This window comes from Phialemonium atrogriseum (assembly GCF_030411735.1).
Source record: "Phialemonium atrogriseum strain 8032-3 unplaced genomic scaffold QBC33scaffold_22, whole genome shotgun sequence".
Classification (NCBI taxonomy): domain Eukaryota; kingdom Fungi; phylum Ascomycota; class Sordariomycetes; order Cephalothecales; family Cephalothecaceae; genus Phialemonium; species Phialemonium atrogriseum.
In genome coordinates this window covers 199,187-222,268 of record NW_026848159.1, presented here as the reverse complement: position 1 = coordinate 222,268, position 23,082 = coordinate 199,187, and the positions used below count along the sequence as shown (strand labels likewise).

The 23,082-nt window shown below is 57.2% G+C and overlaps 6 protein-coding genes across 6 annotated transcripts; 2 read left to right on the top strand and 4 right to left on the bottom strand.

Annotated features, from left to right (window-relative positions):
- The first annotated feature begins 3,139 nt into the window (after positions 1-3,139).
- On the top strand, positions 3,140-4,021 carry QBC33DRAFT_546017 (uncharacterized protein). The gene has a single exon (XM_060428617.1). The coding sequence runs from the start codon at positions 3,238-3,240 to the stop codon at positions 3,538-3,540; it is 303 nt and encodes a 100-aa protein (XP_060281003.1). The 5' UTR covers positions 3,140-3,237; the 3' UTR covers positions 3,541-4,021.
- A 1,710-nt stretch (positions 4,022-5,731) lies between these two features.
- On the bottom strand, positions 5,732-7,346 carry QBC33DRAFT_183599 (uncharacterized protein). The gene is made up of 2 exons (XM_060422466.1): positions 6,900-7,346; positions 5,732-6,761 (listed from the first exon to the last, which is right to left on the bottom strand). Exons 1-2 carry the CDS (start codon positions 7,138-7,140, stop codon positions 5,959-5,961), a joined length of 1,044 nt encoding a protein of 347 aa, XP_060281002.1. The 5' UTR covers positions 7,141-7,346; the 3' UTR covers positions 5,732-5,958.
- QBC33DRAFT_546006 (tRNA synthetases class I-domain-containing protein) lies at positions 7,054-10,619 on the top strand. Its single transcript, XM_060428616.1, has 4 exons — positions 7,054-7,476; positions 7,559-7,761; positions 7,824-9,975; positions 10,042-10,619. The coding sequence occupies exons 1-4, from the start codon at positions 7,427-7,429 to the stop codon at positions 10,511-10,513; spliced, it is 2,877 nt and encodes a 958-aa protein (XP_060281001.1). The 5' UTR covers positions 7,054-7,426; the 3' UTR covers positions 10,514-10,619.
- Positions 10,620-10,623: 4 nt separating this feature from the next.
- On the bottom strand, positions 10,624-13,188 carry QBC33DRAFT_183703 (D-lactate ferricytochrome c oxidoreductase). The gene is made up of 5 exons (XM_060422467.1): positions 12,702-13,188; positions 11,332-12,615; positions 11,154-11,248; positions 10,992-11,072; positions 10,624-10,923 (listed from the first exon to the last, which is right to left on the bottom strand). The coding sequence occupies exons 1-5, from the start codon at positions 12,967-12,969 to the stop codon at positions 10,831-10,833; spliced, it is 1,821 nt and encodes a 606-aa protein (XP_060281000.1). The 5' UTR covers positions 12,970-13,188; the 3' UTR covers positions 10,624-10,830.
- A 220-nt stretch (positions 13,189-13,408) lies between these two features.
- QBC33DRAFT_580059 (glutamyl-tRNA amidotransferase subunit A) lies at positions 13,409-17,776 on the bottom strand (the record flags this gene model as incomplete). Its single annotated transcript, XM_060431180.1, has 8 exons — positions 13,409-13,890; positions 13,939-15,131; positions 15,294-15,382; positions 15,654-16,588; positions 16,653-16,773; positions 16,925-17,416; positions 17,475-17,577; positions 17,646-17,776. The coding sequence occupies 8 exons, from the start codon at positions 17,774-17,776 to the stop codon at positions 13,409-13,411; spliced, it is 3,546 nt and encodes a 1,181-aa protein (XP_060280999.1).
- A 1,379-nt stretch (positions 17,777-19,155) lies between these two features.
- Positions 19,156-20,841, bottom strand: QBC33DRAFT_476972 (uncharacterized protein; the record flags this gene model as incomplete). Its single annotated transcript, XM_060425267.1, has 2 exons — positions 19,653-20,841; positions 19,156-19,451 (listed from the first exon to the last, which is right to left on the bottom strand). Coding segments are annotated over exons 1-2 (1,470 nt in total), but the record flags the coding sequence as incomplete, so codon positions are not given.
- Positions 20,842-23,082: the final 2,241 nt, after the last annotated feature.

Genomic DNA, 23,082 nt, shown 5'->3' with positions numbered 1-23,082 from the left:
CCACCTAAATTCAAAACAAAGTAGCCCCAAAATCATGATCCTGCTTCCATATGGGTATCAGAGAGGGTGATAGCCCATGTCTGTGACGGCGCCGTCCCCGTGATGTTCTAGTTGTCGACTGAAAAAAAAAACCCCCCGTTAAACCCGCAAATATCCCGTTGAAATGCTCGTAACCATTCGCGTCTCTTGTATCATCGCTCAAAAAGCAGGTAAATGTCCGTCGATTAAAATGCTCGTATGTTGGAGGGGGTGGTAGTACAGGTCGAAGGCGGTCCAGATGCGCCGTGTTGATCGAATTGAAGATGTAGTAGGCAAGAAAAAGGGGGGGCGTTCCTTCAGAGGCAGTTTCCGCTCCGACGGACCGAAGGCGCAGGCGTAGATAGGAACAGAACGCGGGCAATCAACTGGCGGAGCTCTGCAAAAGTCGCCTTGGGTCGTACTGGAGGGCTGTCGTGGAACTGGGTGGGAGTGACTATCGAACCCTGAGCCAACCAGCTACGAAAGGCGGTGATCAGGATACGAGGGGTCGATAGGTCGCTTCTCGATGCGGCGAGGATTGCATGGTCGAAGTGCTTGCGATTGCGCGCACATGCGCCTGGGTGCGACTCAGACTGGCGACAAACACACTGGTACGACCGCGAACTAGCCGGAGTTCGCGGTGTCGGGGCGCACGAGTGGATGTGGGCAGGCATGCTTATGCCGCCGTCTGCCGTGCAGTGGCAGTAAGTCCGGAGACGTATCTGGAAACCAAGGACGGGGCGGTAGGTGGACGAGTGGTCAAGGTGTGTTTTCACTCCTCAAACTCCGTCTAGCCTCGACTAGGCAGAGGAGGAAGTGGCCGACTTGGTGGAGGTCCGGGGCAGGGAGGGAGCTGTGAAGGTCGTTGAGAAGGCATTGTGTGTAGATATGCAAATCGACAGTTGTCGGGGTTGTTGGATAGTTATGAGAGGGTCGAGGCGCTCTGATGGGTCTGAAGTGTGCAGGCTTGTGCGAGAGTAGACAGACACAGGCTGGAGGAAAGATAGGGATATATGTAGGCGATATATATGGGCGGTACTTGTGCTTGTTTGTTTGGTGGCCTGATGGGATTTCTTTTGGTCCAGATATGGTTCGAGGTGTGAAGCGAGGAGACGGGGGGGAGGGAAGGGAGACGGCAGCCTTATATGTAGGAAGCCGGCACTGAAGGTATTTACGAGGCGCCAACGGGAGAGTCACTTACAGGGGCTGCAACCGGTTTTGCTGTGAAGTCTTGATACAATTCCTCGGCACGTCTGGTTTGTACCTCAAATAAGTGGGCATGTACCCTTGCAAGGCAATGCCAGCGAGGCAGTTACTAAAATAAAGGAAACCCCGTGAAGAGAAGCGGTGACGCACTCTTGGCCTGGGCGGTAAATTGAAACAAGCATAAGTGCGATAAACCCTGTCATAACTAACCGGAAGTAGAACTCGCTCCCCCTGTCCGCCAATTTGACAAACAAGCTGAATTCCGAAGTCGTTTGCAACGTGGTCGGCTACTCGGAAAAGAATGTGCTTTGGGAGAGCGATCGCCGGTTCTCAGCTCACCCCAGCAGCAGCAGGTTGCTCGCTGCTCGAAACAGCAGTCTGCCCAGCCGTTTTGTGTGAAGGAGGCTCTGGGCGACTTCTCTTACACGGCGATTCGCCCTCCTGTCTTGCCGCCGGGGTGACCCCAGACTCAGGGTGCAGTGTAATGTGTGATTGTGGATTAGCTGTGTCGGCAACCTGCATAGAAGCCTCGTGGAAGTTGAAAGCTTCCATGGTGCTCCACAGCAAATCTCCAGTAAAAATTCTCACATTTTAGGGGCTTCTAATTTGCCCATTCAACAAATCAAGGCGCCAACAAAAATTCGAGTTGAGTCAGAAAAGAGATTCCGAGAATGGAGACCTGATTCTTCGGCAAGGAAGCCTTCCTGGAGCGCCTCTGGAGATGGTGCTTCTTCGTCCGGTCACTCCGCACAATAGGTACCCACCTTACCGAGAGTAGGCCATTGTTCCCGCGAGGTTTGGTCAGCTGCCCTCCCCCACTGTAACCCTTCGCCAGACACGTGTTGCTGAGCATCACGAATCTAGATTGGTACATATAAATATTACCCCTAGCTCCCAGGTATACAACGTAAGCAGGCATTATTAGGAGCACATATGTTGTATCCTTGCAATGACTGTACTGCGTAGTGTACCTCCGTACATGTGTGCGTATGACAGTATGGTCTCTAAACACATACACTCCGCACTTGGGATGATTTGTTTTTTGATCCTCGGTCTCCACGATCTCCTTTGTCGCCCGGGCTGAGTGAGAAGACAGGGGCTAGGTAGGTACATACAGGCACTGCCTATTTTGTGATCGGTGTAATCTCATCTCAGCTGGGCCAGCCTCGGCCGGGAAAAATCTCCCCAACACTTGTTCAGAAAAAAAGAAACGAAAAAAATACTGCCCAGGGGCTTGGCACACTTGGCAGATTGCATTAGGAACTCATGATCACAATGATTTCTGGGGAATTACGGTGAAGCCTGTGTCGATCCACCAGGAATTTGATGTACAAGTTTAATGAGCCAATGACTCATCCTCAGGCTGCTCGATGAGTTGGCATTCGTTGTGCTACCTTGGCCAACACTAGTCGCCTGAGGCTGAAGGAGGGAGCGAAGTGGTGAGCCTGCGCCGTAATGATGATGCATATCAGCCTCGGTGACAAGGTCAGCTATCAAAGTATCACAATACCTTTGATTGTCAAGGAGAGAAATATCCATGTACACATTTGCCGAGCTCAAGTCACTGCTGTTGCTGGCGCCTTACTGCAGTGTATTTCTGTCTGTGCTAAGGCTCCTGCAATATCACCCCTGACATAATGACGGAGCCCTCCCAAAAAGGAGCCAAAAAGAGCACTCTTATAGCAGGCGTCGGCGGCTATCAAATCTGTTTTTGGCATTTTTTGTATTTTCCCAAGCCGGCGACGCAGAGTCTCTTTGAGAGCGCACATTCACAGCGCTTACTTCGAAGGAAGGGCTGCGCAAGCCGTGGGTTTCAAGGTCGGTGTAATCACGTTCGTACCTTTGACTTTCATCACGTCCGGTATTTGGCCGTTTGCTTTCACCTTTTCGGCTCTCCTGCCGCTGACCCGGCCAGCGACCGCCCAGGCCCCCAGCTTAGATTGCACCATCCGTTAAAATGTCAACACACCTGAAACGGAAACATTCGTTATCTGCAGGGGTTCAACACAAAGTATGCATACCTCGCTTTTCTCTTTATCCCACGCGCGTATTACTCTTTGTATATTCTTCTGTTTTTGTATCTTCACCTTGGCTTGCACCTCACTTGCTCATCTCCGAGGTCCCAGTTGCAAGCAAGTGGCAGCTCAAAGAGCATCCTTGCGTGCCGATCGGGCCGGGAATCAATCCACTAACTCCAATCTGCTCGGTCATCTGATCTCTAAACTTGGGGGGCAGCATCCTAGCCCCCGAATATCCAACGCCCGATACCTCTCCCCGCAGAGGCATACGTGTCTCGCGTGTAATGCGCACGAGTAGTTGCTTGGCCTGCCATCCACGTGGAGATAGGGAGTTAAGAGGATGACTTATAGCCTACATTTGACCCCTCCCCCGGACAAGAATCGCCGATGACCGTATCACCTGCTGATGGGTTTCGACTATCTGTGCGGTGGATTTTCCCGGAGCACGCCATCATACTTGCCTTTGATAACGTCGGGTTCCATGGTATTGATTGACATACCTGCAGTCTGCAGCCTGCACCACATCATGCAAGCTTCACAGTCTTAAGGATCTGTCGGGACAATCAGTCCGTCCCTCTCAGCCAATCCGCGAACCATCGCTGCCGCAAGAGTTATTTAGAGGCATTCGCTAAGAGCATGCCGCAACCCATGCATGTCAGGACCGGCAGGGCAGGATCCAAGTGCGACGGATGTATTGCGACAAGAGGTTAGGACTTAAGCAAACCGAAAAAAAATCTTCTCAAGATAGCCGGATTGACTTGTCAAAGAAATGAACACCCACCCCCTTTCCAACTCTGCTCACCGCCAATTCCCAGTTCGGGAAATCCGGGCAGGTGGAAGGTTTTAGCCACTCCCGTCGCATCCCATCTGAATTATCGGGTCTTGGCCAATAAGCGGACCCGATTTTGCACAGACCAATAGGTCGGCTGATGCAGCCTTACGCCGTAGCGATCCACAGACCCCCCCTTGTTTCCACGTGGCCATCGAGTGGCTGGCACCAGCCCCCCTGAACACACGGACCTCCGCCCGTACCGGCAGTGGCGGGGCGCGGGCAAATGGTTTTAGATCAAACGTGACAGAGTTCGCCTCCGCCTCGGCATCAAGCATGTTTTACATTCTTTGGAAACGAGCTACTGCAGGGACAAAAAGGAGGTGGCGAAAGATCAAAAAGCTTCGGTCTTCGAAGTTATGTGAACGCCGCGTTCCCGAGTCAGCTAGACGGCAGCAACTAAGAACTAATATTACAGGTGGAAACCCACATGAACCGGGCCTATTTTCGAACGCCCTTGCGCCCTGATGGCCCGCAGCGGTCGCATACCGCGTTGGCGTCCCTCTATAATCCGAAGGTCAAAATAAATCGCAAAGCGCGGCAGATCCTCGTTTAATTTCGCCATTGCTTGCTTCTTTTTGTGTGCGTGTGTGTAAGTCTCGGATTATTAATCCACCATTCAGCCAAGCGGAGCGCAAGGGAGCTAACAACCCAGTCCTGCTGAATCCCAAGCCACTAACAGGGGAAACGGTGGGACAAAAAAAGAGGAACTCTACCCACCGTAGCATTGGGTGGCATGGGTGGGTGTCGAGGGTGTGTGGGGGAAGACATTTGGTTTCCAACACCGGAGATGGTGGTGGGCGATTAGTGTGTTGATCCGTCGCACGTACGAAGATCTATTATTGTGATGGGCCGGATTTGAGATGGTGTTTGTTTTGTTCTCATCGCGATCCTTGTGCTGTATTACCCGCTGCAAGAGGGGAGTCCAACATATCGGACATCTGCTGGCCTGATCGCCGCAGGTCATCGCAAGTGGACGCCCCCCCACGCTGAGTCTGCGGGGTGAATTGATTGCCAATACGGATGGAGCGGCTGTCAAAGTCTCAATGTCTCGGTACAATATGTGGGGAGCCAAGTTCTATCTTGGTCAAGCAAGAACACCAACGGCCGTCTCGGGCTCGGCACTGGGTGCTATCATGCACCCACCACCTCGAGACGACTTGTGTGCACTCGTCATTATGATGCCATAGTCTCTGCGATATACGATATTTCAAGAGCGATTGGCTAGGCGCCTGTCGCACCTCTCGGCGATTTACAGGGCGGTGGACGGTTCCAGGGTGTGATCACTGTTGGCCTGATGTAAGTTGGAATTGTTGGAATGAGGGCCCGGACGATCGGATTCCCGCACTGCAGGTAGAGCCTGGCTGCGATCAACTGATCGGCGACGCACACACCGCGACACTGACGAGGGTGGCTGCGACTATCAGGCACCATGTTTCACTTGACGGTGGGCACACAGACCTCCAGGACATTGGCAAAAGTGATTCGGTTAACAGTGCTTGTTTGGTTTCAAGATCGGCGGTGGTGATATCCACCATTTCTCAAGCCCCTCGAGTCCTCGACTCACTCTCTCACTAGCCCGCGGCTTGCTCGGGAACGGGAGCAACCCGGGAGCTCAATAATTAGTTCGGGGGATATGTATGTCCCAACGTTTCATTGCGCGGCCCGCTTAACGTTGCCTCATCTCGTGACGCGTGAGCCCGTATCAAACCAGTCACGCATGGCGTGTTGAAGCAGCCTCAGCCTCATATGCTCGTACTTCGTAGTGCCGCACGAAGGGAGGTTCACTGGTCGCTCTCAGCTCAGGGCCACCGCTCGTATTGCGTTGGTCGTACGATGATGGCTTGCAAATATCCACTATTCCGAGAAGCACGGATACCTCGTTAGCTAACCGCGGCTTTTGGCACTCAGACCGCCAATATCACGCCTCTCTAGTTCGTCGCCCTCGGCGGCAGTAGGCATCTGCGTCGACGTGATCCAATTCTCCATCATGGCCTGACCGGCTGGCGGGCCTGTCTGGGATTTATTGGCCAGGGACGAAACAGACGTCCCGCCCCTGCCTCCGCTGCCACTACCGCCGCCGCCAGTACCCCGGCGCTTCACCACCAGACACAGCACGCGGCCGTAGATGGCAAACCCCTCGTATGAGATATCCATGGCTAGTTTCTTCTTATCGTCGCGCGCCGCACTGTCGCGACCAACCTCGCCCTCTTTGCGCCGCTTTGATGGCGGCTGGTCGTCCGTCCAGGACTCGCTGTCACTGCCAGCACTGCCCGCGCCATCGTCGTCTGACCCATCTGCCGATAGGTCAGATTCGATTACTTCGAGACCACCATTGTCTGAACCTTCACCGCCCCCGTCGTCCGCTGGCTGCCCTCGCCGCCGTCTTTTTGATGGCCGATTGGCGCTGCCTAGGTCTGTTTCTATTTCCGGTTCGCTTATCGCAGGGATGTCGTCCAGGATGATGGCATCGTTGTCATCGCTCTCCTCGCGGCGCAGCGCCGGCGTCTCGTCGCTGGCTACTGGGAAACCGCCGTCGACATCGATTGGCGCCTCGCTGGATGCGCCGGTAAGCTTGGTCGAGTTGGAAGTCAGTTTTGTCTGTGTCTTGTCCCTGAAATGCTTGTGCTTATACAGCAACGAGTGTCGGGTATTCGTCTCTGTCAGGAATATGGACACCTCGAAGTCATCTGGTATTTATCCCTCAAATCAGTTCGGCCCAGCAAGAGACTGCGACATTCGAACAGGCATTCGTAGGGCGACATAGAGTAGCCATTCGTAAGACCTGGCCGTAGAAAGCTAGCCCGGCGTGGAGAGAGATTACGCACCCGCCGTGACCACGTCTTTGATGTTTCTCTTTTTGGCCCCCTTCTTCCTGCTACGTTCGCGCTCCTTCTCCTCCCGTAGCTTTGGCAGGACGAGCGGGCGGACTGTGTCGATGACCCTGGGCAGCACAGGATCCCTTGGGTTCAGAAGCCAAGACTGCGCCAGCGCCGGGTTGTCGAGGTAGATGCGGCACTCGAGAACCGAGTACTTGGTTATCCTCAGGTAGCGGCGGATTGGCGCCATGGCAATGCGGCAACCGGAAGGTCAAATACGGAGCATAACAGAGAGTTCACTATTGCATACCAAAGATTCAGTACTTTGGAATGTCGAATGGTTAAACCTTGAACAGATCCAGGAGGTTAGAAAAGGTCGATGACAGCTCCGTCACAACTGCAGGGATGTGGGGTCGTCGACTGTCAGCCTTGCAGAAGCGGCTTTCAGCCTGGCGACGATCCATTTTTATCCCGTCACATAAACCAGGCGAAGTCCAACATCCAAGCTCCCAGTCCACTATGCTGCGTTGGAGATCATGTCGAAAAGTTGGGCATCGACATTGAGATTGCCCAAATCTACACTCCCGTAAGCTAAATGCCTTTGCCCACGCCGTATATACTGCCAATTAGGCCGGCGACAACAGGGCGCTAATGGTTGGGTGATCCAGGCCGCGACCACTTCCTCAACAGCGGGAGCAGCACATTCGAAGATGCTCTGACGACTTCTACAAGTGGCAGGCCGAGAATAGGCCTGCCGTCAGCTCGTTCACACTCCACGATGGACCTCCATACGCGAACGGGACGCTGCATACCGGGCATGCGCTGAACAAGATCCTCAAGGACATTATCCTCAGGGTGAAGGTCCAGCAAGGTGGGCAAACATGACCATGGGCATTCGGGGCACAATGCTGAGTTTCAATCTTCAAAATCTAGGTCGGCGAGTAACATACATTCCGGGATGGGACTGTCATGGCCTCCCAATCGAGCTCAAAGCTCTGGGAGCTTCCGGGGGCAAGCACCTGACCCCCGTGCAAATCCGGGAGACTGCTCGCGCGCTTGCGTCCAAGACGGTGCTGGAGCAGATGAAGGACTTCCGGTCATACGGCGTCATGGGCGAATGGGACCGCAGGTGGACCACCATGGACATGTCCTACGAGATCAAGCAGCTCCAGCTGTTCCAGCAGATGGTGCGTCGAGGCCTGGTCTACCGGAGATATAAGCCGGTCTACTGGTCCCCCTCCTCGGGGACCGCCCTGGCGGAGGCAGAACTCGAGTACAACGAGAACCACATCTCCACGAGTGCGTACATCAGGTTTCGCATCACGGGAGACTGGCGTAGTGACCTAGCACTGGGGGACTTCGCTGGCAACTTGTACGCCGTCATCTGGACAACAACTCCATGGACGCTTCCCGCAAACAGGGCTATTGCGGTCCACGACGAGCTTGACTATTCCATTGTGCGTGTCGGAAAGGAAGCCATGATCATCGCGAACACCTGCCTCGAGTCCGTCCGTCAGGCCTGCTTTGACGCGAGGGACTGGGATATCCTCCGTGTCGTCAAAGGCGACCAGATCAGATCACTTCGGTATATCAACCCCCTCCAAGGCAAGGAGGCCTCGCCACAGCCGATTCTTCACGGGTCTTTCGTCTCGGCAGAGTCGGGTAGTGGCCTCGTCCACTGCGCGCCAGGGCACGGGTTCGATGATTACGAACTCTGTACGCCTCTAGGGATCCCCGTTTCTGCGCCCGTAGACAGTGATGGCTTGTTTACAGAGGAGGCCTATCCCGATGATCCCGAGCGCCTGAAGGGCGCTTCCGTCTTGAAAGGCGGTAGCAATGCCGTCTTGGGTCTGCTGGGTGATGACGTCCTCGCGGTGAATAAGTACAAACACAAGTATCCGTACGACTGGAGGACAAAGCAGCCTATAATCATGAGGGCAACGGCGCAGTGGTTTGCTGATGTGGCTACGATCAAGGATTCCGCTCTCAAAGCGCTTGGCGATGTGCGTTTCGTCCCCGAAAGCGGGAGGAAGAGGCTGGAGGCATTCATCAAGGGCCGGAGTGAATGGTGCATCTCGAGGCAGCGGGCCTGGGGAGTGCCCATACCGGCGCTCTATGACGCAAACGGGGACGCAGTGATGAACGACGAGACCATTGGGCACATCATTTCTGTTATCCAAGCGAGGGGGACAGACGCGTGGTGGTCTGATGATGCAGCCGACCCGGCTTGGATACCCCCGTCTCTTGGCAAAGAAGGGGGCTATACGCGAGGCACGGATACCATGGACGTCTGGTTCGACAGTGGCAGCAGCTGGACCCAGACTGGGAGTCAGGCTGACCTTTACCTCGAAGGGTCAGATCAGCATCGAGGCTGGTTTCAGTCTAGTCTCCTGACGAGGGTTGCGGTATTGGCTGCTGGCAATCCTCGCCCAAATGCAACTCAAGTCGGTCTTGCTCCGTTCAGAACGCTCATCACCCACGGCTTCACCCTGGACCAACACGGCAAGAAGATGTCAAAGTCCCTCGGCAATATCATCTCCGGGGATCAAGTCATGGATGGATCCTTACTGGCCCCCCTGAAAATGAAAAAGAAGGGCGGGAACACTCCTCCTCTCGTCAGAGATGCCCTCGGTCCAGACGCCCTGCGGCTCTGGGCGGCCAGCAGCGACTATGCGGGCGACGTAATTATTGGTGAATCTGTGCTGAAAGCGACTCACCAGTCTCTCCTCAAGTATCGGACCATCATCAAGATGTTGCTCGGATCGATGCACCATTCAGCACGAACTGCTCCCCTGACTGCACTCGACCACATTGCCATCATCCAGCTGAGGGACGTGATGGAGGAAGTGGGTAGGCTGTACGAGAACTTTGAGTTCCACAAGGCATTCAGCGCGCTGAACCGCTGGGTCACGAATGACCTATCGGCTTTCTACCTGGAGGCGCTGAAGGACCGCCTATACTGTGCCGACGGCGGGGGAGTGCTAGAGCCCATCTTCTTTGGTTTCTTGAGGATGCTGGGCCCGATCACTCCGCTCCTGGTTGAGGAGGCGTGGGACCATGCGCCATCGTGGTTGAAGGACGACCCGTAAGTTGATCAGGCTCCTCACCCACCCCCTCCATTCAAGATTAGGGACTAACCATGTGTGAACAGATCCATCTCCCACCCACTCCAGCAGCTCTACTCCTCCCCCACCATCGACAGCACCCGCCTGACGCAGCACAGCGAGTCCCAGCTCCGCGAAGCCGTGCCCGTGCTCATGTCCGCGCACGCCGCCATCAAGGCGGCGTCGGAGCGCGCCCGCGCGGAGAAGGTCCTCGGCTCGTCGCTGCAGTGCTCCGTCATCCTCGAGGTCCCAGACGGCAGCGCCGCCCTCTTCAGCCTCGCGGCGCTGGCCGACGAGCTGGAGGCCATGTTCGTGGTCTCGTCCGTGGAGCTGAACGGCGCCGTGCCCGAGAGCGACTGGGGGTTTTCCGAGGCGTTCGAGGCCCGCGGGTCGCAGTGTCTGGCGTGGGTGCTGCCTCCTAGGCACGCAAAGTGTCCCCGGTGTTGGCGCTATGTTGCGCCGAAGGAGGATGAACTCTGCGGGAGGTGTGAAGAGGTTGTTGCAACACCAGCGGTGTGAAGACGGTGTTGCCAAACTGTAGGATTTGGATAGAAGGGCTGCAATGTAACAATGCAACCTGTTGTAGAAATAGTAGATAGAGCCTAGAGTACGAATAGATGCCCCCTTTTCCCTTCATATACCTCCAGCCGCCCTAGTTCTTAAGTGTTACAATTCTCTCCACCTCCCGGCAGTGACGCCGCGCATCCCATCCCACGGCAAGCTAGCCCAATTGGCAAAGACAAGACGGGCCGGTAGTTGCACTCCGTGTGCAGCGAGCGGACTCGGGGGTATCAAAACAAGGGCCAAGGCTCCCCAGCCAGACGCTACGGCTACCGCTACCACTCGGCCACCTCTCCAGCCTTGGGCTTCTGTACCCGGACGACCTTGTCGCAGTTCAGCAGACACAGAGGATCGAAGGCCTGCTTGAGCTGTCCCCGGAACAACGTTAGCAAGGAGAACAGGGAAGGGGAACGAAGAAACTGCGCATCGCGCTCACCTTTCTCATAGCATCTACCGTGCTTTCCCCGAGCTCGTGCGGCAGGTAGTCCCTCTTGACGAGGCCGACGCCGTGCTCGCCCTAGTTTGGGAAGGATCAGTATTTAACTCGCCGGACGCCTAAAAACGAAAGGGGTTCTAGGGGGGATGGAAGCCCGCTTACCGTGACTGTGCCCTCCAGCTCGATCGCCCGCTTTACCATCCGGTGGACGCACTCCTCGGCCAGCTTCCTCTCCGCGTTGTTGTAGAGGAGTATTACTAAGGCTCTTGTCAGTTCCAAAAACATTTCACGTGGACAAACCGCTTTGCAAGCTACGGAAACCGGGGGGGGATGCCCTCACTATGGAAATTCCCGTCACCCACATGCCCGACGATCGAGTTCGCGAGCCCCGACCTCCCAAGGTCAAGCTTAGTCTCCTCAATGATATCAGGCAGCCTCGAAATAGGCACGGCGACATCCCCGGTCCAGACGCGGTCCCCGGGCCGGCCGGCGGCCATGGTGCTCCAGAGGGCCTCCTTTCGGGCGCTCCAGAGCTCGTCCTGCTCCTCGGTGCCCTTTGCGAACTCGAACCCGCCGCCGCCGGCCGCGCGCGCCAGCCTCTCCACGTCGGCGACCTGCTCGCGGACGCCGCGCTCAGTGCCGCTGAACTTGAAGAACAGCGTGGGAGCCTCGCGCCACGCGCGGGCCGTGGCGCCCGCGGCGTTGATGAAGCTCATCTGGTCGGCGTCGAGGATCTCGACGGCCGCGACGGGGACCCCGGACGCGACGACGCGGGCCACGCAGTCGGCGGCACCGCGGATGGTCGGGAAGGCGCAGACGGCGACCGAGGTGGCGCGGGGGCGCACGGCGACCTTGAGGGTCGCCTCGGTGACGAGGCCGAGGGTGCCCTCGCTGCCGACGAAGAGGCGCGTCAGGTCGTATCCTGCGGAGCTCTTGCGCGGGCGCTGCCGCGTCTTGATGACGGTGCCGTCGGCCAGGACGACCGTCAGGCTGAGCACCCAGTCGCGCATGGTGCCGTAGCGGTACGCGTTGGTGCCGCTGCAGCCCGTGCCGATCATGCCGCCGATCATGGCGCCCGGGCCCGGGTCCGGCGGGAAGAAGAGGTTGTCGCGGGCCAGGTGGTCGTTGAGCGCCTCCCACCCGACGGCGGGCTGGACCACGACGTCGAGGTCCTCGGCGTGCAGCGTCAGGATCTTGTTCATGCGCCCAAAGTCGACGCAGATGCCGCCCCGCGTCGGCGCGAAGTGGCCCTCGAGGCTCGTGCCGCCGCTGAAGCCCACCACGGGGATGCGCCGCGTGTGGCACACCTTCATGATGGCCGACACCTCCTCCGTCGAGGCCGGGTAGACGATGCAGAACGGCCGGGCCGCCGGGTCCGAGGGGTCGGCCGCCTGGTGCGACGACCACGTCGACGTCGAGTGGTGGTCGAGGTCCGTGTCCTTGGTGCTGACGTTGTCCTGGCCCACAATCTCCACAAAATCGGCCCACGCGGCCTCGAGCTCCGCCTTGCCCGTCTTGTGCTTCGGCGGCCGCGTCGCGTTGAGTGGGAGAGTCGAGGCCGGGTCCGGGTCTCGGGGATACTTCATGCCCATGTACCAGCAGCTAGCGGCGGTGAAGATCAGCACTGGAGGAAGCGGGGAAAAGAGTCAGCAACGGAGATATATGCAGGGGGTAGGGGGGGCAAGGGTCAGGAGAGGAGATCTTCCGTACTGAACGTGAAGGCAAAGTTCCTCGACGAGGCTGATTCGGCCCTTTCTAGGGCGGACTTCTCGCGCTCGGCCTTCTCCCGGTCCATGCGGGCGGTGATGCTCTCCATCATCTGGCCCTTGAAACTCGGCCCGCTCCTCTTATCCGTCGACAGGTGCCTGGCAGCTCTGCCCGCAGCGAAGACGCATCTCGCCTGGTGCGCAGCCGCGGGAGCTGGTGCCCGCAAGCTGCGGAGCAGGTGTCTCGAGGTCCTATTTGTGAGCGTCGACATCTTGCATTGGGTATGTGTGAGGGGGCCAATTGAACAGGACCAAGATGATTGATGGCAGAAAGCGAGGTTATGACATCCTGCGCAGCCGTGTCTGCTAGATGCGAAGTGCTGCTGCTTGAACGGAGCTTATTGCGTGATGCGTGCAGGTTGGGGTCCAAGAATTTTTGACTGGGATGAGTTGCTGAGTGTGTCCCCGCATTGGCCATCGGCCGTCGGGAGCTCCGTCATAACTCCCGTCTCGGAACGTATCCCGAAGATCTCTAAAATGAAAGGCATGGAGGCCATCCACGATGAAATTGGCAGGTGAACTTGATGGCATTAGTTTCTACAAATGCTGTTCTAGCCACAACGTGGATATGACTATTACGTGGTATTATGACTGCAGACCACGCACGAATTGCGAGCAGCAATGCACTGAATAAGACACCAGGGGAAGCCCCTAGCTAGTATTCCACCCGCGCACAAGGTGCACGCTGAAGGACGGCGCACCCCCCTGCATGCTCTGCACGTGGTCGAGGTAGGCCTCCAGCTCGGCGTCCCCCCGGATCTGCAGCGGCACCTCGCCGCCCTTGCCGTCCTTGACCAGGCCCTCCACCGCGAGGCACACCGCCCCGGGAAACTTGGCCACCGCCGCGCTCCGCAGCTCCTCGACCGACCGGGACCCCAACATCGATATCCACATCGGCGGCACCGCCACGACAGTCGACGTCGGGTGCAGCCGGAAGTAGATGGCGAACCTGGTGGTGGGCCCCGTCGGCGGCCCGGCCGGGTGGTACACCTGCGACGCCTGCGCTGGCGGGTACTGCGGCACGAACTGCTGGCCTACGGCATAGCCCGCCTGTCCATCCGGGGCCATGAGCATTGACGATCCCAGGTTGGGATCGATGGAGGACAGATCCGGTTGGCCGGGCATGACTCCCGCTGGGAGGAGGCGAGCTTGGCTGTGCGAAGAAACTTCCTGGACTCGACCCCTCCTGCGGGCGCCGGGGCTCTGGTCGCTCGACGGGGTGCCCACCGACTGCCCAGTCCCCGTGTCCGTCGCCGGTGGTAGCTTCTTCTCCCTGCCCTTGGTTATGTCATCCTTGTACCTTTTCCTGACGTCGCGCGCAAGCATGTCGATAGCCCTAGTTCTGTCCGCGCGGCTCGGCTCCTCATCCTGGGACGCGAGGATCCTCTGGAGCAGCGCCGACTCGTCGAGCCACTTCTGCTTCAGCTCGTTCCAGCGCTCCTCGCCCGACTCCAGCTTGCCGGCGAACTTGTCGGCGGCCAGGATCCGGTAGAAGGCGAACCGCGTCTCCCGCGCCTCCTCGGGGTTCATGCCGAGCATGTTCTTGGCCGCCGCGAGCGTCATCTGCTTCCCGGCCGTGCGCATCCGCTTCGTCACGTCGCAGCAGATGACGTCTATCGCGAGCCGCTTGGACTCCAGGCCCTCCTTGTCCCACAGCAGCGACCGCAGGTGCGCCATCTCCCGCACCAGCTGCTCCTTGGCTGCCTCCCACTTCTCGGGTCCCGCAAGCGTCTTCTTGATCACCCCGGCGTCCTCGCATATCTTTTGGAACCTCTCCCGGAAGTACCTGTAGCGCTCGGCGTCGAGTTCCAAGATGGCCTTGCTCTCCTCGAGCGTCGTTTCCGACGGGAAGCGCGGCGGGCCCGGCGGATCGGCAGGCAGTCCGGCCCAGTCGCGGGTCCTCCGCCGCCTCTTCTTGGCCGCCCACTTCTCCGCCGACTCGATCGCCAGTTCCCGTCTCCGCTGCTCCCTCCTCTCCAGCTGGACCGGGTCGAGCTCGTCCTCCGCGGCCCCGACGATGCCCGCGCCAGCCCCGTCGCCCGCGCCATCATCTTCGTCGGAGGCGTCGGAGTCGGCATCCTCTTCGTCGGATTCGGTCCGGTCGACAGTCGATTGCCTGCGGCCCGGCATGATCTTCCTCTTGCGCGCCTCGGTAGGCTCGCGCAGGAGCCAGCGGTTCTTTGTGCGGACGCGCGACAGCTCGCGCATGGAGACCTCGAAGCCCTCATCCTGGAGCATGCGCAGCATCTCCTTCTGCACCACGTTCTGCTCCCATAGCTCCCGGATCCGGTCCACCAGCGCCGCGTTCTTGTACGCCGGGTTCTGCTTGGAGGGGAACTCCCATTTTCGGAAGTGGCTCAGCAGGGCGCGTTTGCTGGTGTGGGGAGTGCCATGTCAGCTCTCGAGGTTGTCAAAAGGAGACGGGGAATCGTCAGGAGGAAGAGGGCTCAATGGTCGGCCGGAGTCGAAAAGTGGTATCCATTGTTACGGCTGATCGGAGACGGAGTGGTGAACCGACCACAGCACGCGAACTCACCTGGGCGTGAAGTTGTGATGCAACCTCAAATACTCGGCGATTTCATCCAGCGACTTCTTCTCTTCAACGTACAGGCGGTGGCAAATTTGCTCATGCCCACTCCAATCGTAGCCCATTGTTCAGTTGAGGGCGCCGCGAAGAACGCTGAAGTTAAAAGTTGCGTAGATGGTCAGATCCGCCAACTGCAACCTAGCGAATGTAATGGCACTATGCGTACAGTGCCAATTACTCAAATGTACAAAACACACTGTACCCCGGATACGCAAATACTAGAACAGAACTACCTTTTCGTATCGTAACAGTACAATTACATAGCAATATCTCGCCCTGCTTTCAGTCCCCAGCCGCGGCTCCCTGCACCTTCTCCTTAGCGAGCCCGACGACGTCGGCCCACTCGGCCGGCCGCAGCCTGCCGCCGGGGTAGGCCTGGCCCAGGTACGCCTCCGCCTCCCGCGCAAAGCCCAGCAGCTGCTCCTCGGCGCCCCACTCGCCGACGGCCATGATGCCGACGGGCAGGCTCCCCTCGCCCTGGGCGGCGGCGACGTAGCCGGCCGGGCACGTCACGGCGGGGAGGCCCGTGGTGTTGGCGAACCAGCAGTACGTCATGTTGAGCACCGACGTGTTGCCGTCGCTGACGCCGTACGCCTGGTCGCCCGGGTGGACGGGCCAGCCGGCCAGCGGCGCCGTCGGCGTCACCATCATGAGGCCCGGGTGCCGCTCGAAGAGGGCCGCCATGTGCCGCATCACCACCTGCCGCAGCTGCGCGTACTTGAGGTAGTCGGTCGCGTGGCTGTGCGACCCGATCGCCAGCACCATCCGGTTGGGCGAGTTGAGAAGCGACATGCCGTTCTTCGTCGAAGACGCCCCGCCCGTGGACCACGTCTTGGCGTCGTCGGCGCCCTCGGTCAGGCACGTCGCCACGTGGGCGAGCTGCCCCTCTTCTAGGTAAGGGAGCTGGATGTCGACCGTTTCGTAGCCGCGCTGTGAGCAGAGGTAGTCGATGGCTTTCTGGACCGTCTCGAGCACGTCGGGGCTCGATCGGTTGAGCCATTCCCTGTGGACTCCTATGTACTTCTTTGCCGATGGGTCGGGCAACAAGGATGGCGCGAAAAGCGACTGGACGGGGTCTTCTGGGTTTGGTTGGGCCATGAGCCTGTATGCGACGGTAAGGTCGTCCACCGTCGCCGACATGGGCCCGACGACACACATGGTAGAATTTCTCGTGCCCGTCCTGTTAAACGTGACTTTGAGTCCGTAGACGCCGTTGAACGATGTTGGGATACGGATGCTGCCACCTATTCAAGAATCAGTCAGCCTCTCCGGCTTAGGCTCTTTGGGGGTTTCTCTTCTGGAGCGTACCAGCGTCTGTGCCGATGGCAAGAGGAACTATGCCACCCCCGAGAGCCGATCCCGCTCCAGAGGATGATCCACCGGGATAATATGATTTGTTGTACCAGTTTGTCGCCGTCCCAGTCGATGGCTGCACACATCTGTCAGCTCATATCATATCATGGCGGGGAGGATGGCAAGCCAGCTCACGTTACAGCCAGTGGTATCTTATGGCAAGGTCAGCGCGAGAATATCCAAAGGAATCATGACCGGGAGCAAGTCATCTTCTTACCCATTCCAACCTCATGCATGTTCATCTTGCCCATCATGATGGCCCCCGCTTCCTCAAGCTTCTGGACGGGCCATTCCGTCCGATCTGCAGGGCTGTTGAAAACGGGGTGAGACTTATCTACTTTCCTGCCCGCCGTGGTGACGAAGCCCTTGACGTCAATGTCGTCCTTGACGCCAAAGGGAACACCGTCCAGCAGCCCCAGCGGCTTCCCGGTCGCCCATCGTGCCGTGGAGGCTCTAGCCGCGCTCAAGACCTCGTCCACGTTGGTCTGCAGCCAGGCATTCGCGTACTTGGACGGGGTTTCCAGATCCCGTCGAATCAGGGGCAGCAGAGCCTCGGCCACCTGGAGGGGAGTGAGCTCGCCCGCCTTGTACAGCGCATGGTAGTCCGCAGCGGAGTAGAAGCGGCCAGCTACATCTTCGGGCTGCCTCTGGAATAGTTCTGGCGAAACCTCAAGCTCAGATGATTGTGACGTCCCATCTGCAAGTGGTATCACGGCCGGCTGGGCAAATGTCAGTCCAAGAAATAGGGGACATACGCCGGCACTCGATTGCGCTCACATCAAACCTTCGGAGTTCCTTGTCCAGCCCGGGAATTGCCTTCGGCTTGCCAAATCCCGCGTTCTCCCACAGAAGCTTCTGGAGGTAGGTTGACTTGCAGACCCTGGGAACGGGGTAGCCAGGTGCCTTCTGTCAGTAAACGAGTGGCCATATTGTCCTGAGTTTACATACAGCGCAGATACGATGACGAGCGGCCAACCCCTAAGGACAGGGTTCTGGCCATCGTCGGGCTTGTAAACGAAGGTTTCGGTCGGTGCCTCCTTGGGCCCGGGATAATTCGCAAACCGGCGAGGAGGGGCCATTACGGGCCGATTGTGTGGATGGCCTTGACTCAAGATTGGGTCTACGGATAAGTTTGGGGTTTTTTACGTGTCTAGAATGGAGCCGTTGGGCGTGCGAGCTTTGGGATCTGTACTTATATCTCAAAGTAATGCAAATGAATGGGTTAGATAGGCCCTTTAGCGATAGATTATTCTTAAATGAGAGATGTGCTTTACGTTGGCGCAAATTCCGAAGCTTCCGTCATGAAATGAGAGGTAATCCGTACTCATATGCAGAAAGGGATGAGAGCAATTGTGAGTTGCCTGGGAGATTGCCGATGGTGGCCGTGCCATGTGGCGTTCAGTGGCACAGCCTGTAACCACGGAGACTGCAATCTAGATGCCAACCCTTGCCCAACCGATGGAGGGCAGGAATTGTCTTTCCTCGATCGTTTTAATTCACTCTGAGAAATATTCCAGCTAAACCCACTTGCTTGACAGATAGCTAAAGGACACCATGGCAGGGGAGTACGCAACCTACATTTTCATAAACATCAGGATGAATCTCCAATCCCTCATTCAAAGGGGGGGAAGTCACAAATAAAGTCATTGGCTTCATTGAATTTGCATTTGCACTTCCCCTGTAGCTGAATAGCATCTCCCCTGTCCTGTCCTGCCCTTTCCAGGGGACGACTGACCAGGAACACCCCTGTCCCTGTTGAAAGCAGACCCTCGCAAACCAGAGACTCCAGATCTGTCCAGATCTTGGATATGCCCACTGATGAAGTGGGGAAAAGGAAAGGAAAGAAAAAGAAAAAAGAAAAATCCATTTCTCCATGGTTGCCCTCCCAGTGAGTGGCCCTTGTTACCTAGCTGTCCCTGTACCCTTCCAAAGTCAAAGGAAAGAGAAGCTGGAAAATGAGGAAAAGGAAAAGAAAAAGGAAAGGCATGGAAGCCAAGAATGCTCATGCCCAGAAAAAACACTCGCAGTAGTCATGATAGTGCCCTGAACCACAAGCCGTAAGAACGCCTTGTAAAGCCAACCAACCCCTGGCCCAATCCAGGGGCTTTGTGGCCTGCTGCCGTATCATTCCGTCGTGAAGGGGTGTGTCGTGTCGTATCGTATCGTGTATCGTGTATCTTGTATCTTGTATGGTGTCGGGTGTCTTGTGTGTCTATGCAGCTTGTGGGTCCCAGGCCTTGCAAAGACCACTGGATGGGTATGTTTCTTGTGCGAGAGGAAGATGGCGGTAAGAGGATGAGATGCACTGTCCCAAATATAGGGGTGTGAAAGGGGGCTCTTGGTGCGCATGCTTGCGCCTGTAAAGCAACGTCGAAAGGTGATATGTTCCCTCGATGCTGTTCCCCCCACTGGCCCTCCTCTCTCCTCCATCCTCCAGTATCGCTCCTCATCTCCCGCCCATCCGGAGCAGCTTCGTTCGCAGCCAGAAAATGAAGCCGTGCCAATAGCCCTGGGTCTTCCTCTTCGCCGTGCGCACCCTCCTAGGCTGCGCCTGGTTGAATTGGACATCCTCAACGCCCGGCCCGAACTCGGGGGGATTCTGAACGTGCACACTGTCATAGTTGCAGCTCATAAACCCTAACTGTTTCTCCGGATCCGCATCATTAGCATAATTCTGCAGCCCAACCCCACAACCGCTATTCTTCCTGCTTGCTTTGCCGCCGCCTCCACCAGCAGAGCCGGCAGTGGTGGTGCCTGCATGGCCTAGGCCAAACCCAGTGACAGACGAGAGGTCGTGCCTTGACAATCCCGCTGCACTGAGGGTACCACCAGCACCGGCAGAGCCACCACCACCACCACCAGTAGGTTCTAAGACTGAGTGCAGGCTGGCAGCCAAGCTCTTGCCTGTGCTCTTGCGCGAGGCCGGGGGGCGAGGCATGTCCATCTCGCCATCACTACCCCCAACACCAACTCTACCAGCACCAGCACCAGCAGTGCCGGCCTGGCCACCCACTCCACTTACCCCGCCAATCCTCTTCAGCTGCAGGGCAGCCTCTCGCTCAATCCGACTGGCCTCCTTGGCATCCCGTCGCTCACGCTTCCTGACCTGCTCACGGTCGTACTTCTCCTCTTTGGAACGCTCTCGCTCCTCGAATTTTCGCCGCGCCTCCCGGATGTGCTCGGCCCGGCTGACTGTGTCAACCTCAGACCGGCTGCGTAGGCGTGGGAAGCCAGCAGCCTCGAGGGAGCTTCGTAGAGGTGACATCGGCGTGATTGATGAAGATGAAGTTGGAGATGCGATTTGCGAAGCCGAGGTGGTGGTGGAGATAGTGATATCGTTATTGTTGCTCTTGGTATTGTTTCCGGTTGCCGCTCCGCTCAGGCTGCTGGTGGGGGAATCAAGTCTGCTCAGGGTGTGGTTGAGGTGCAGGTCGGAGTAGCTTGAGGTAGCAAGGCTCCCATGTGCGAGACGAGATGTGCCCGTGGTCGATCTGCTGGTATTCACTCGAAGCTGAGCTGTGGCCGAGGTGATGTCGGTCAGAGAAGAGGTGCGCTGGCTCGCAAGAGAGGGGCGCCTCAGACTCGACTGAGAGAAGTGGTTGTGGTGGTGAAGGTGATGGGAGACTGAAGGCCCGGTGAGAGGGGAGAAGGAAACCGAATCAGGCCCGTCGTCGTCCTCCGTAATGGTCGGCGAGTAATCGCGCGGGATATCAAACGAGGCTAGGGAATTGGCATACGACATAGACAGCGGCGGAGTCGAGGTTCGAGGAGTCTGTTGGAAAGGGTGAATGAAAGATCCGCCTCTCGGGCCACTGCCGGTGGTTGCCACCGAGATGTGAGATGTTCCGCTGGCAGAGCGCACATGCTGGAGTTTTCGAACACCACCGCTGCTTCCCCCATCCCCTCCGGCGCCAAACGTAACACTGACTTCCCTAGCAGAGCGGCCAGCGCTAGCAACCTCCCAGATATCGGGCCATGCGTGAGTCTGTTGGTCCTCCCACCCGCGGTCCAGGTCTAGAGAGTTCTTCTCCGAGTGCGAAAGCTTCTTGAGGATAGGCTTTACCATTTTACTCCTCGCCTTCGTGAGCTTATTGGGAGCTCCCCCCGACGAATTATGAACCGACGCCATGTCTGCCAATCGAGCCCCCCCAAGCGACAAAAACGGTGGTCGTCGTCGCTGTCGTCGTCGCCGTCGCCGTCGTCGTCGCCCTCGTCTTCGTCTTCGTCGGGACGAGCGGGAGCGGGGGGAGGGGCAGCAGCGGCGCTATCGCCGTTTCACAGGCGGTGAGTGGGCAGCTCGCGCCAGCATCAAGTCATCTGGAGTCGAATCACTTGCGGAAACGATGAGGATTCTGGACGAGGCCCCTTATACGGAATTCCTGGGCCGTTTAGGAATGGATGGAAGTCAGGCTGGCCCAGCAACGAAGTCGTGGAATGCTGTACGGATAAGCCGCGGGGGCGGAGATGGCGGCGGCGGTGGTGAGACCGGGTGTTTTCGTTGGCCCCCCCTGTTCGCCAAGCAAAATAGCACATACAACTCAGAGATTCAGCCTCATTCCTGCCGGCGAGTGTATAGGATGCAACTTGGACGGCAAGCTGGAACACAGCAAAGAAGACAAAATGGCAACAAAATGGCAATCCTCACTGGTCCTCTGCTAGCAATTGGGACGATGGAAGCTTGAGTTGTACAGGATGTCGTTCCAATTTCCATCCCCATCGACGGGATCGACGGGCAAACATGGGTCCTGGGTCAGGCGGGGCAACAGCATCCCCACATTGATTGAGGGGAAATCCTCTCAATCATCAGTCCACCATGATCGCCAGTTTCCAATGCCATGGTTGCATAGATTGCGGGCGAGCTAGGTAAATGGCCCATGATCGCGACCATCATCAATCCAACACGAAGACACGAAGCATTTGCTCATTGGGCCCTGAGGCCATCGATTGCAAACATCAACAAGTATTCCTTTTCCGTGCTTCCCGTTTATCTTTGCTTGTCATTATCATGATCTTATTTTTGGACCCCAACTTTGTCGCCAGCCCCCTAGCTTGGCACGTCTTATGCATGGTGGGGGAGGTTGGTGATGCAGTGATGCAGCACAGATCTGATCGCGGATCCCTTCAAGGTCACGCCTTGTGTTCCAGGTTGCTTGTTGAAGGCGCCGAGAGGGCTGCATCTCCAAGCCGCTGCATCTCTGCACCCAACACAGTCTTGCAGAATGGAATCCGGAAGGTGAGACAAGGTGATAGCTAGGCATTCGGAGCCGAAAGCCCAGACAACAATCCAACAATTTGCAACAACAGTCCAACAACACCGGTCCACTCTTCGGCAAATTAATTCGACACCTAGGCGATTGTTCAGTTGTTTATTTGTGTCTCAGGTTTGTTGATGGCCGTTTAACGGGCCAGCGCTGGCTATCGTGCCTGTGTACCTTCGGATGTTGCCGTCGCTATCCCAAACCCCCAATCTTGCGCTGAGGCAGCCGGGGGATCGAGAAGTGCCATCCTGCTAATTGCGCATGCTTTTTTTCATTACTTTGCGTACCTGGGCGCTATCGGTTATTAACTTGTGCCCGATATTGTGGCTTCGCTTCTTTGCCTCGTGTGTTCTAGCCCGGTTCTTCCGGATATTTACGCAAGATGAGACATTGCGGTGTCCGGGGTCGATGAACCCCCCACAAGACCGCAACCGAAACTCTCAAGCTTCCCCCCCAACGGAAAGAGGACGGTAATAATACATAGTAACTCGGAAAGCCGGTTTGAAACTGCTCGGCCGGGAATCATTTAATCATGCTGTTGATCTACCTACCTATTTCAGCTGTTTCCTCACAAGCATACCAAGCATCGACTACTGTTCATCAAGGGACGAAGCACGCACGGAACCTGTTCGGAAGCTAGACCCGATATTGATTCCACTGATATCGGCCCAGATTATATGGTGTTCGAGATATCTGGTAGGGCAAGGCCGGGGGATTGCCTGCCGCGGGTTTCTCATTCTTCATTTCCAAATTGGGAGCGAAGGCTAAAAGATACTGTCGACTATCCAAGTCCATAGTTGGACATTAGCGAAAAGACTTTTATTATCTGCTCTTTCGACAGTTCGAAACGGTCGAAATCTCGCGCGGGGTTCAGGCACATTTATTATCACAACTTCCACAGCACGTGGGGACAAGAAATGTGAAGATGAAGGACGCAGGTTTGCAAATACTGCGCCCCAACCCTTCAGTGCCCTGTAGCAAACCGCTAGCAGCGTCTACTTGAATTAGGGGTGGGCTGGAAGCACGAGACGGTGTCAAGTCGCCGGAGAGGAAGAATGGCTGTCATCACCTAGATTCTTCGCCCACTTTCCAGTTGGCGCTCGCAGAAGACGGCTATTTCTCCAAGG